Source organism: Gymnodraco acuticeps, unplaced genomic scaffold (assembly GCF_902827175.1).
Source record: "Gymnodraco acuticeps unplaced genomic scaffold, fGymAcu1.1, whole genome shotgun sequence".
In the NCBI taxonomy this organism is placed as follows: domain Eukaryota; kingdom Metazoa; phylum Chordata; class Actinopteri; order Perciformes; family Bathydraconidae; genus Gymnodraco; species Gymnodraco acuticeps.
In genome coordinates, this window is record NW_022991632.1 from 1,668,537 (window position 1) to 1,681,687 (window position 13,151).

At 41.3% G+C, this 13,151-nt stretch overlaps 1 protein-coding gene across 1 annotated transcript; it reads right to left on the reverse strand.

Annotated features, from left to right (window-relative positions):
- Positions 1–601: 601 nt before the first annotated feature.
- Positions 602–12,650, reverse strand: fam210b (family with sequence similarity 210 member B). The gene is made up of 3 exons (XM_034198403.1): positions 11,965–12,650; positions 3,508–3,689; positions 602–1,620 (listed from the first exon to the last, which is right to left on the reverse strand). The coding sequence occupies exons 1-3, from the start codon at positions 12,472–12,474 to the stop codon at positions 1,404–1,406; spliced, it is 909 nt and encodes a 302-aa protein (XP_034054294.1). The 5' UTR covers positions 12,475–12,650; the 3' UTR covers positions 602–1,403.
- Positions 12,651–13,151: the final 501 nt, after the last annotated feature.

Here is a 13,151-nt window from a genome sequence, read left to right on the forward strand (position 1 = left end):
TTTTTCACAGATGACAAAGGGTTGAAAACCAAAAAGGAAAATGTTCAAATCAAATCAAACTGGCTATGGAAAATGTCCTCTGCATGAAAAACTAACAATTATACGAGAACACATTTGAAAACATTGAATGTTAACCAATCTACTTCAATTTCAACCCTTGAGTTGTAGTTTGCTAAGAGGTGTTTATCTTCCTTCAGCATACAAAAAGCAACACAGTATTTATTGAGAGTCACTTCAAAATATAGATAATCATCAGTAACTGAGTGGAATATCTGCCTCTTTAGCTGCTAATTGCTCACGTTTCTAACTTTACTGCCGTTTGGTGCTCAGAAGGAAGCGTACAGTGGGTTTTTAGAGCTATTTGTTTAAACGGTGCTGACTCTGGTAAAGCTGAATTTAAACAGTAAAGTTTAGCGTCGGTAACAAAACTAAAGGATGAGTGGAACAGAGAAAATAAGTCCGGTGCTAAAAACGAGGGATCCCATTTTCATTGGTAATATAAGAACATTGATTACAACTGCTTTAAACCACAAATACAGCCGTCATAACTGTACTGCCTTATTTCCTGATGGTGGTATTTTTATAACACAAAGACAACAACTATAAAAGATAACTTTTTTAAATAGTTAAATACAGTCCATTCACAAACCAACTTTTTCATCCAAGATTTGCAAATAATGACATTCAGCTCCACTCAGAGATGAATGGACTCTACTTTACTGCATGGGCCGTGGCATTTATAAAATGTAAAAACAAAAGGGAGCGCAGATAGAGAGGAAAAGGGGAGAGAGGAACAGCAAAGGGAGAAGGGAGGAAGACAATGGATGCCAGCAGAGGTGTTGAGGAGAAAAATAGCAGGGAAGCAAACAGTAGAAATAAAAACAGAGCGTAGGCGTCTGAGCAGGGAGGGGACGAGGAGAGACAGGAGCGAGGTAGGACAGAGAGAGAGAACCTGAATGATTCTGCTGAGTCACACAACACCAGAACAAGGCCAGTCACCTAGCAGGGGAGATGAGCTTTTTTAACGTGTCCCCACAGGGACCGTCTTACAGCATTAGAAACAGCCCCGCTCAAAGACCCCTGATCATACCTCTGATTGTAAATAAATATTTGAGCTGTACCAGTCTTTGCTTCTGGAATGCACACACATTGAGACATGACTCCAAATGTTTCTTTTTTCAGAGAGCAGTCACACTTTAATCCTACAGTAACACAACTAAACACCTTGAGTCTGTTGCAACTAGAACTAATGGAGACAGTGTTTCACTTCAATTCACCACTGAGAGAAGATGAGGCTTTTCCAAATGAAGGCAATGAGTAAGGATATTTTCAGGCGTTGTAATTATGGCTTTAAACGGTCAGGATGTTTGTTCTTTAATGACAGCGGAGGATGGGGGCGGGCTTCAGGGTGCAGTTGTGGGTGGCTTAAAGAGACCAGTCTTTCTGAAGTAGCGCACGATGAGAGGCACTGACACCAGAGTGATGCTGATGCGCAGCGGAGCAAAGAGCTTGTGGATGGCGTAGGCCAAGACGACTGTGCTGGTCCCGGCAGCCATCTTAGAGCTGTCCACCGCCTCGCTGAAGCCCATTTTGCAGAGGACGGCCCCCATATCCATCCCACTGAGGAGAGACGAGACAGAGGACTGGTTAGAAGCACAAAGGGATCACATGTTAGGAGATGATGTTCTTTTGACATTTTTCTTCACTACTCCATACTACACACACAAGACGTCCTGTGTGTGTAGTATCTGTGATTATAATTACCTCAACTAAATAATTAGTCATGCTATTGACTATAATTAGGATTTTCATGAGGCAACAGAGGAAAAAACAAAAACAATAAAGAAAAATCATTCATGATTTAGTCCAAATACACTAACATTTATATTGTCAAATTGATCCTATAGTTTAAGAGCATAATGGGTTAACAGGAGATTTAAAAAGTTGCTTTTGCATGATTCTTTATTGAGAAAACAAATCTGCACAAAGACATTTGTCGATAAAATAAAATAAAAGATTATTAGTCTAAAAAAAAAGAAAAAAGAATTACTTCAATTGTGGACAAGTATCTTTTTAAGTGCAAGCCCCCTTCATCTCCACCAGAGGGAGCTATGTTCAATAACAGAGTGTTGTATAATGTTTTTTGTTTTTTTTAATCTTACAGCCTTCTAAACCATTTAAACTGATACATTAGCATAAGAAGCACTGCAATGTGAAGTGCGTGAAAATCAACAGGAGCGTATCAACAAGCTACATGTTTTACTGCCTTTGGGAGACAGTTCTGTAGAGTCCTGGCTTTTTCATCTGAGCTATTCTGGGGAATAAATATGTAAAGAATATGTTCACACAGGGCTTAGAGCGGCCTCAATAAAAACACCTTTCTCACACACACATTAACAACTCAACTCAGCAAACTTGAGTCAGCTAAATACAAGAGTCCTTCTGTACCCTGTCAACTGTTTCCTCTGGACCCTGCATCAGCAGGCCTCATGCCCTCTGGGCCTCACAGTGATAATGCTCTATGCATGTTACAGTCGCAGTATGGCATCAGTTCAAGGGTCAGTATCAGCTTTATGAGGAAATGTCTGAGCTGTCAGATAATCTCTGCTAAATCTCTCTGGTATTGGATCTGCTGGCATGTGGCCGGACAGGCAGACAAAGGCCTGAAAACTGTCCGGACTGATAACTAGGGTTTTGCTATGCTGCTTTATCCTTTAACTGTCTTTTACCATAGGAAGAGGTTACACAATGCACAATTCTATGTTACACTACTAGCAATGAAGCAGCAGGCTACTTGTAATCTTCAGTGGACGATGACATGAAGATACTATCTTAGAACGGCACTCTCTATGCCACAAGACGAGTTCTACAACTTATTTTAGCGATTCAAAGACGCAGTGGAGCGTCAACCAATCATATGTTTTTGTTTCACTATTACTGGTCTGTGACGTCTTCAAATTGTTTGAGAAAAACAAATGTTTGCCCTGAACCAGTTCCCAGTAATATTTGGTAAACTAAATACGTAAACGAATGCTTTAACAGCAACTTGGGTTCCAATTGTGTTGCTTTGCTGATAGTTGTGTGAACCTAGCATTTGATTGATAAAGGAAGTTTCAAACATTTTATCTCACTGAGCTAAACTCACGATGATGTGGCCCACTGAAAATACATTTTCAAGTTCTATTTTAGGCCAAACTGCAGCAGACATTTTGCATTCCTTGGAGTACAAGCATCCCACGGGTCAGTCATTTCCTGTGCACAGCTTGAAATGTTACCCTCAGATGTTGCACACTGCTGGATCGTATTAGATCTAAGGGATGTTTTATGCATGCCAGAGATTTTATAATACGTTGTAGCGTTTTATATTACTTTTCTGTTGTTGTTTTTCCTTCAGTGTGCTTTAACTTCAGTCAGTGGTTCAATTCATTTCCCAGATACTAAGGAGAATTTCTATAATATGTTTTCTTAGTTTTAGAAAAAGAAAACAATTATTTGATGTTTTGTCACCTGGATACAAGGAGGTAGAACATTCCCAGAGACATGAGGGACAACCCGGTGTGAAAGGACACTCCCACCACTCCATACTCCTTGAAGACTTTCTTCAGCTGCTGGGTCTTGTTTGGTTTTCCTCCCTCTGGCTCAGACTCCCCCGCAGTCTTCTCTGTGGATGAGGAAGTAGTAGGGGCCTTCTTTATATACAACAAAAGAAGAGAGCAGAGTTAGAGGGAGTGATAAGGACAACATGAAACAAGAGGAGGAATGAGAATCTATCCCCACTGCTACAGGAAGCAGACTGTACATACAGACAAAAGGGAGAATAGATATGAATGGCAAAGAGGGTTTTGTTAATATTCCAAGAGCTCCCTCAAACTACAAAACTGACAAACTTCAAGATGCAAGTGTCACTTCTTTTTTGGAAGGACATTTTTTTTTCAAAATGTCAACTTTTTTCAAAACAACGACTGAAATCACGGTTAGGTTTTTATCTTTTTAAAAGTGAAAAAAGTCCATAATTTTTCTTAATGCTCTGCCGGGTCATTGAATCACCAAACAAAGGTCTATGTTGGATACATTTTGCTCAAACTGAGTTACGACAAATATATATATTTCAGTCTCTAAACATCTCATCTGCTTAGTCTCCATGCTTTATAAATAGAAAACAACAGTGTGTTGTGATTGTGCCTCATGTAGTTCAAAGTGATCCAGCTCATATAATCCTGGACTTTTACAAGCTTCCTCTACCTCTACTGGTCTAGAGCTGAGTCAGCTGATTAAACACAGACTGCTGCTGCTGCTGCTGCGAGGTTAGCTTATTCCCATTATCACTTACTCTTTCACTCACATGAACAAAAGTATGTCACTCTCTTACAAACACACACACAAAGAGCTTCTCATAGTGCACAAACACACACATTATGGTATGTGTGTGTGTGTGTGTGTGACCTCCAGACCCACCACTCTGCTAGATGAACAATCCTACAGTCTGACATGTAACCGGGAGCAGGCAGGTCACGCCAGTGTGTGCTGCAGCTAAACTGATTAGTGAACTACAACACACTCAACAACAATGAGACAGCAGACTGCAACAGAGCATTGATGGTGTACGAGTCACTCGAGTAGCAGCTAGGGAAGCAGGGCGTTTTCTTTCAAAAGAAGAATACAGAGCCAGCGTATAAATTGACAGGACAGCATTAAAATGTACATATTTCTCCAGTTCTTGAAACACAGGACTCAGAATTACATTTGAGTGTCTTATGAAATACCAAGTATGTGTAAAAACATGTCATGCCCTTCCTGAAAACCTTATTACCATTTTGATCTGATACGATACTGACTTCTCAGGAAAAGTGTCCTGACATCTTGGTGTGGAAAATCCTGATTAAAGCAGCATTCTTGAGTTCTATGAGCTCTACCTGTTCTGGCAGCATACTGCTATACAAACCCTCTGAACCATGACATTTCATATGTGACTGGGACCCCATACTAGCTCTTTAAAAGTGTGTGGCTTTTAGGAGTATTAGATATTAGGGACACCACAGAACTAGAGGGCTTTATTGTAAACATGTTCATCATAAACAACTACTTGTAATCAAAATAAAATGCAATGGAAGTTAATAAAAAACTGAATCGGTAAGATAAAGCCTTCCCTTTAAACCCACAGAGTTACCCATAGCCCTGTGATACAATAAAAGCATGACTGCAATCAGGAAAAACTTGACCACAGTATAAATAAACACCACCAAGAGACTGCATTCTGAGCCAAACGGAATATTTCCACAGTCCAGTTCAAGGTCATCCCTGATCATGCAGCTGTAGAAACTCATTACAACAAAAACTCTTTTACTGAGCCCTTACGGGATTCATTAGAGGTTTCAATTATGAGTAAGGATACTGAGGGAATAATCATTTCAGCTTTATTGCCTACCATTTCGTTTTGATGATGAGGGCTGTTAAAATGGAAATTGAAACCGTAAAAGGGGCAGCTGACAGCACGGCATCATGTCCAGTGATTCAATCTGAAACAATATACTTTCTGCCGAGAGGAAACACAATCCTTCCCTGAGCAAACAGGAAGTATCTCCAGACTGTATTTATCTATTATCAGACTAAATATTGACTTTGTTCCTACAAAGCTGAGACAACTTATCAATGACAAAGAATATATATATATATATTATAGCAGACCCTCAAGTGAAGGTCAATTTCAATGGTGATGTGTAATAGGCAGATGGAAAATGTGTCTTTGAGCGTACTTGTCCTGATAAATCATCTAGCAGAAATGGGCAGCTAGAAGAAAAGGAAGACTCAATGATCCGCTTTTAAACATTAAAGCTAATGTAGTAGCTTCAAAGATGTTTGCAAATGTGACATATTCAGCTTTGAAAAAAAACTAAAAATCACAAATCGGCATGTGAAAGGCCGATGCAGCCTGTTGTCCATTCACTGCCATGTGGGACATTTGCCTCAGTAACTCTCATTATCAGCCTTCTATGCCTTTTCGCTGTGTTAACATTCAGCTTCCTTTGAGGGCCTGACTCAGACTATTTACCAGGAGGACATGAAACAATGAAAGCAAAGAGGATGAAGAAGAAGGGAAGAGGACAAAAACAATCTGATCTTTCTCTTCAAGGCAATTCGTCTTGCTACATTTTAATGAAGCCAGTCTCGGTGACGTATTCACTTGTAAGCCCACAATGGACAATAGAAAGACCAGAGAGTGGGTGAGGGAGCAGGCCTTTGCCTTTCAGAGGCGGGTCAGGCCGAGCTAAAAGTAAAGGCAGGCAGCAGCGAGGGAGGGTCATGTGAGCGAGCGGCCAAAGGGAGTTGTGCCAGGGAGGGTGTATAGGAGGGGAACAGTGGGACTGCTGTGTCTGATAACAGCTTGTCAGAGCCATGAAAACACATGCCAAGTCACAGTGCTTTGCAAACAGACAAAAGCGCACTCATGCACACACATGCAGGGACAGAGCGGGAGGGAAATGGTGAAGTGGTGAATCCCTCCTGTGCAGTAGCGTGGCGTGGGAAGAAAATTAGGGGAAGCCAATAATACGTCCTTTCTTTTGGGTCGGGGGTGTGGTGGTCAATGTAATAACCAGTGGCGAGCCGTCAGGGCCCTCTAGGCCCTCTGTGAGGGCCTAAGATATTCTAAAAAATTATATTTGAAAACATTAAAAAAAAAAAAACGTTTTTTTTTTAAATATTATTTTTTTGTTGTTACATTTTTCATTAGTTTTACCAAAATAACTTGATTTAATTGTATTTAAAATAATATTTCCAAAGAAATAAATCCTTCGAATCTGCCTGTTCAGTTCTGTTGGAATGTGAAGGGTTAAATGCCGTCTCTGCGAGTTACTGTGAAGACGGGAGGGCTTGTTGGTCCCTCTCTACATTCACAGAGGGCCAGCTATAGTAACTCAACGAGAGAGTAATGTCAAATGACAGTACAATTGACCAATCATATCTTCCCTCTAAATGGGCGGGCTTTATTTTCGCGGACTTTATGACAAGTTCCGCCCGCTGTGAGGTCTATGCAAGTGGTGCAGTGACGCGTCCTAAAACCCGGAAGTAAGCTGCGCTCGGATTCCCTCGACAGAAAGCAACGGGATTTCTCCATAGGATTTTGGAAAATAGCTTGAAATAAGGTCTGTGGAAAACGAACCTGTTAGATAAATGCACGTTTTGTTCAGCCGGATAATATCCACCCTACTTTTATTATTTTCGAATCATAAATCTAATCGATAGATTTATGATCGATAGATTTATGATTAGCATAAGTTCGTTCATGATGGCTCACTTCAATGATAGTGAGGACATCGTTGCGAAATTATTAACCGAGTCATTTTCAAGATTGAGTTACAATGATAAACTGGAGTGGCAAAGGATCAGCTGAATGACCGAGAAGGTCCTCGCTGCGGAACGTGGAATGGGGCGGGGTCGGATAAAAGGCGGGGTTGGATGTCCGACCCCGATGTCCGATGTTAGTGGATTATCCCTTCAATCAGTATATTTAACGTTTACAGATAACAGATTAGGCTAGGATGCCGGAAAAGTTAGCAACACACGTTAACCACGAACAGCCTATTAATCCGTTCTCCTCATGTTATTTCCTCCAACGTTGTTCAATTAGAGAAAAGGGGCTTCTTAACGTGCTTTTATCCGGGGTGGAGGGAGTTACATATTAGTTAAATACAACATTGGGGCGTGTGATTGTAGTGGGTGGAGGTGGTGAAGTGAGGATATCCATTTTGGAGTTCAAGCTAGTATAATATAGTTAACGTTACACAATAATAAGGAAGAGAGCTATTTTTGTGATACATCGCTATTGATATGGATTTAGAGTGCATATTTGAGACTTCTAAACAGTAAACAAAAACATAACTTATGGGTGAGTGTTTTTATCAGTCATATTATATCTTTGTGATTCTGTTGATTATTACCTGTCTGTATTATGTTGCAGCTCAGCTGATTTTGGATTGATGGCAAAGGGAGAGGGACTTAAGTGAGAGTGAAAACACAAGGTACGTTTCAAATAGGTCAGCAATTTCCCATCCTCTAGGTTGCTAGATGTATCTAACCCTTTCTCCTGTCTCCCTCTTTCAGCACAAGAACCCCAGGGGGATTCAATGGAGCCTGAAGACCTGCAATGAGACCCTCACCCTGCACCTGAGTCTCAACTCCCAGAGCTTTTGCAAGCCTCTCCCTGTTCCTTATTTTTGATTAAACAGACGTTAAGCTTCCCAATGGTGTGGTCTTCGTTTTGTGAAAAATATGATTACCTCACATATGTTGTTGCTGTTGTTGTCTTTTGTGATAGTTAAATTGCTCCTGCTGACTTGAGCCAGACATTCTTTCCTCCTCTCTGTGTCAGTGGGGAAACCTTACATTCATACTCCTTTCTCTGAGCTTTCTCTGATTACTAATAATAGTAATAGTATTAATAATTGTAAATGGCCATTGGTCACACCACCAGTTTGTTTTACTGTAAACTTGGAGGACGTTAGTAATTATGATGCACACTAATTGAGTTTGATTCCTGGATTCCTACACTGTGTGTGTGTATATGTGTATATAATCTCACCTTCTTCATGAAATAGGGCATACCAAGACAACGGGCCTCCAACAACTGTGGGGTGTTTGTGCTCATGGTATGGCTCATCTGATGAATGTATCAATCTTTTCTTTACAGTTGTGACATCCACCACCAAATAAAGCAGGTTAAAAAAAATTAATTGCATACATGTTCTTTTAGTAAACACTGCAAATGGGTCCCACAGACCCAAACAGCACACAAAGGTTAAAGGTAGCATATAATAATGTTAAAATGTGCTAAATATATACAGTTTGAGAACCACTGCTGTAGGAGAAGCACCCCTTTATAAGTAGTGCTATGGCGGCATCTCAGTGGTGCTCTGCAAAGAATATGGGAGATAAAGTCATCCTGCTACAAATTCTTTCCATGGCCCCACTGGACAGAGAAGCAGCTCTCCATAACCTTGGTGAAGCCAGCAACCTGCGGGACGAAGACAGCTGGGAAGACAGGATGGACCCATTTATGTTCAGGTTCAAATTTGAGTCGGACTATTTAATGTTTTTTGAGCAGTGCATTGACAAAAAAAACCTTAAGGTTCATGCTTGTTTTGAAGAGCGCGGTTGAATGTTTGCATCAGCAAAGCCTTTCACTGTTGTATAGATATTTTTTTTGTATACTTGGTTTGGTTTTTATATTTACTGTATTTGCTTTTTCGGTTCTGTTATCTTAATGGTTGTTCTGTTATATGATAAATGTTGTAAATAATAAATGCTTTTTCTATCATTCTATGAAATGCAGTGCAATGTATCATTTGAAATATATGGACTAGATATGAGTATGCACAGAACTGACTAAATGAATAATCAATTAAAGCAAGTATTAAATAATATACTTAAATAAACTAATATATCAATTAAAACAAATATTAAATAATGAACTTAAATACACTAATATAGAAAATATGACTTTTTATACCACATATTTAAATACATTCATGCATTTAATTAGTATGAAGTTTTTATATTTAGTTTTTAAATTATATTTAGTCGAGTGCAGATTTGTATTTGTACTTATTGTAGTTGTCCAGCAGATGATGCCGTTTGTGTCATTAGGATATCCATACACCCCGCCCATCGGACGTCCAGCCCCGCCCACATCCGACCCTGCCCCATTCCGCGTTCCGCAGCCAGGGCCTATAGGAATGACCCGCAAGTGCTTCATCCAAAAGGACAGGAGGATGGACTTTGTGTTTCAGTGATTTGATCATCAAAGGTAGGCCTAAGTCATTTTCAATGCGGGCTGCCGTGACTTAATTCATTTGTAATTGCTACTTGGCTGTGGGTGCCCTGTCATGATAGGTGTAGGTATAAATGATGTTGTTTTGTGTGGTAGAGGGTCGCTGTCATTGATGCGTTTTGCACCCCGGGCCGCTGTTTTGATATTCCGCTGAAGTCTACGTTGAGACGTAATATCTCTTCTTTTTTTTCCAAGGGAAGGGGGGTCAGAGGGCCTAGGTATAAAAGTCACGGCTCGTCACTGGTAATAACGTAACCAGAAGAGTGATTACAGCTCCCGGTATCATTTTACACACATTTGTATCATACAGATGCAGGACTTACACACGCCTGTTATCTAACCGACAGGTCCGCACGCACTCTCCAGCTGAAACTCTAATAAGCATTCATTCACAAACTGAATCAGGAGACCTTTAACGTTTTACGTCCGATTCGCTCCTTTTTTCCTCTCTGTACACAGCTCCAGTTTGGGCATCGGCCTGTCATCAGATTGTATTTGTTGTTGCTGCTGTAGCGGAAGTTTAGTACAATTATTTTTGATGAAATACTCCAAATCTCCACCCTCCATAATCGCCAGCCGACTCTGGCTTCCCTTGGCATGGCCCTGACCAATCACAGGTTGGCAGGGGCATCACGTGAGCCTCATCTGATTGGTCAATCCCTCAATTTCTTTCACCAAGGGAAGCCAGATTCGGCTGGCCTCCTCTCGCAACAGTGAGTGCAATCTACTGTTTCACCATAACATCTAGAGGGGCGCTGTTTGTTTCACTCTTTGTAAAATACTTAATGAGAATGGGGGAGAGACGGGCCGGCAGCAACACACAGCAAAGGAGAATTATCTAAACAAAACAAAGTGTTTTTATTTATTTATTTAAATTATAACTACAATCTGAAAAAACAGTGGAAGCCTGGCTTCCCTTGGCCTCCGGGAGAAAACGCCACTGCTCCTGTGCATGGCTGAAACAGAAGCTAAGAAGAAACTGAAAAGAGTCTGGTCATGATTAGAAAATTAAAACTAAAACGCAAAAGTCTACTATAGCAGCATCCTGCAACAGAACTGTCTAATTTATAGTCTCATTAAAAAGGGAAACCAGGCCAATGTTGCACATCAAGTCTGTTGAATCCCTTTCCTATCTCCGCAATTCTTGTTAAATGTCAGCCAGTGTCCACAATTATATGATGCCTACAGTAAGCAGCACATGTAGATACTGTATGTCTAGTCCTAAATCACATGTTCCCTTTTTGTGACAACATATTTAATCTTAAGGCTTTTTTTAATCAAATAAGTAAATATGAAAGTTTTAGACGCAAGTTAGCCACACTGTTAGACACTGGTGAAGACTGAAATGTCCCAAGAAATGTGATGCACTGCATCTGCACTTTTTCCTAGCAACTGTTGGCATGTGAAAGGTGAAGGTGAACATAGCAAACATGAAACCTGTTAAATATCAGCATGTTAGCATTGTAACTGTGAGAATGTTAGCCTTTAGCTCAGAGCAACACTGCCTTAGGACAGACTCTCAAGGCTGCATGCAGGGTGTAGAATCTAAGCCATGTGTATTACCTTACATAATCCTTGTGTAATTCAGAGCATGACTCAAACTCTAACCCTGCATAACACTGAAGAGTATACACAGTGAAGTAGTGTTGCAGAAGAGCACATGCCAAAACTCACTTAATATAGGCCTACTATAACTCTCAATAAAAAAGGAGCCAGATCCAGTTTCCTGTCCAGTTTGAAGAGTCATACTTCTGTGAGCCTGTTGAACAGTGAGTCAGCATGTGCTCTCTGAACTCCATAAGTAACTATTCTGCTACTGATTTAAGTTGTGAAGACGTGTAAATGATGCATGGACATCTGTGAGTCCCCTGCACATGTAGACAGCCCACAGCTGTGGCGTCATGCAGGGTTGTATAACACGCCTGCTGCATGCTCACAGGATGGCTGTCACTGAAGAGGCCCGGGCAGGCAGGTTATTGCATATTTCATGGTTTAGAGTTCAACCAGGGCAACACTGGGACATTATAGTGGTTTCCCCCACCGGTTGAACACTGTGTGGACACAGACTGGGACCCGCGCGCTCTTATTAACTGGTCACCGGGGTTAGACAAACACTTGAGTTTAACAGTTTAAATTACCTCTGTGTTGTTAGCCGTGTGCTCCTCTCCGGCTTCGCTCTTCTTCGTGGAAAAGGATCGGGTCTGCATTGTCCCTGTGGAGCAGAGTCGACTTGAAACCCCCCAGTAACCTGTAAACAAACCATTAGCCAGCTCCCCTCTGCTCAGCCTGTTTGCACGCGCGATAATATCTACATTACCGCGTTTACTTTGCACGCATTCGGATAGATTCACAGCTATAGTAGCCACCCGGTCGAAGTGTCGCCGGTGTGGAGCACACGGTGAGTCCCGGTGCTGGACAGGTCCCCGGTCCGGGCTGTGTTGTTGTTGTTGTTTCCCCAGGAGCTCAAGAGTTGCATCGACACCCGGGACGGAACCACAGAAACACCGGTACCGCTGAAACGTGTAACCCTTGCGTAATGTCACAGTGACGTCCCTCAGTCTGTTTGCTTTGACTCGCGCTAGAAACGAGCCCGTGGACTTGAAAGCCGGATCCAGGGCAGACAGGCTCGCCGTGCGACACAACAACATTGTCAACGACCGCCACAAAACAATTCAGTGTCTCGGGTCAATGTGAAATTAAGCGGGTGAATCGTTTTGAACAAGTAATTATGAGTAGGCTAAGTAGCTGTACACATGCTGCCCTGTGCCCTCCTGCCTCCTTCCCTCCGGTCCTCTTGTTGACCGATTATCACCGACAGCCAATGAGAGCTGACGCGCAACCGCACAAAGCGAAGCTCGCGCGGAGGGAGGGGGCATTTAAAGGTGTAAACGTGTTAGAAACTCTAACAATCCAGTTATATCATGAAACGTCTCTTGGGAAGCTATATAGCCTAATGAATGTGTGTTCAAAGACTCAAGTAATGTTTACATGACTTCAACACTCCGCAGGTTCAGGCTGCTGACTAACTATTGTTAATGTGGTCTGTTTTGTTACATTCCTACATGCTTCTTTCGGATTATTCTTTAAGTCAAGAGCAGGAAACAAACAAAAGCTAAAAATGTCATATACCAAAATCAACACCTAAACAGCCAATGGAAAAAGTCAAAAACTTAAATATATGTGCGTACTGATGTAACTACGAAAACCTCTGCAAAATTAGGAATTACAGAATATCCTACTTCATATTGTTAGCTCTTATCAGTGTTTTTGGGTGTCACTGTTATTAGGAGATACGGCAGTGCAAGCACATATATCAACAAGTTAT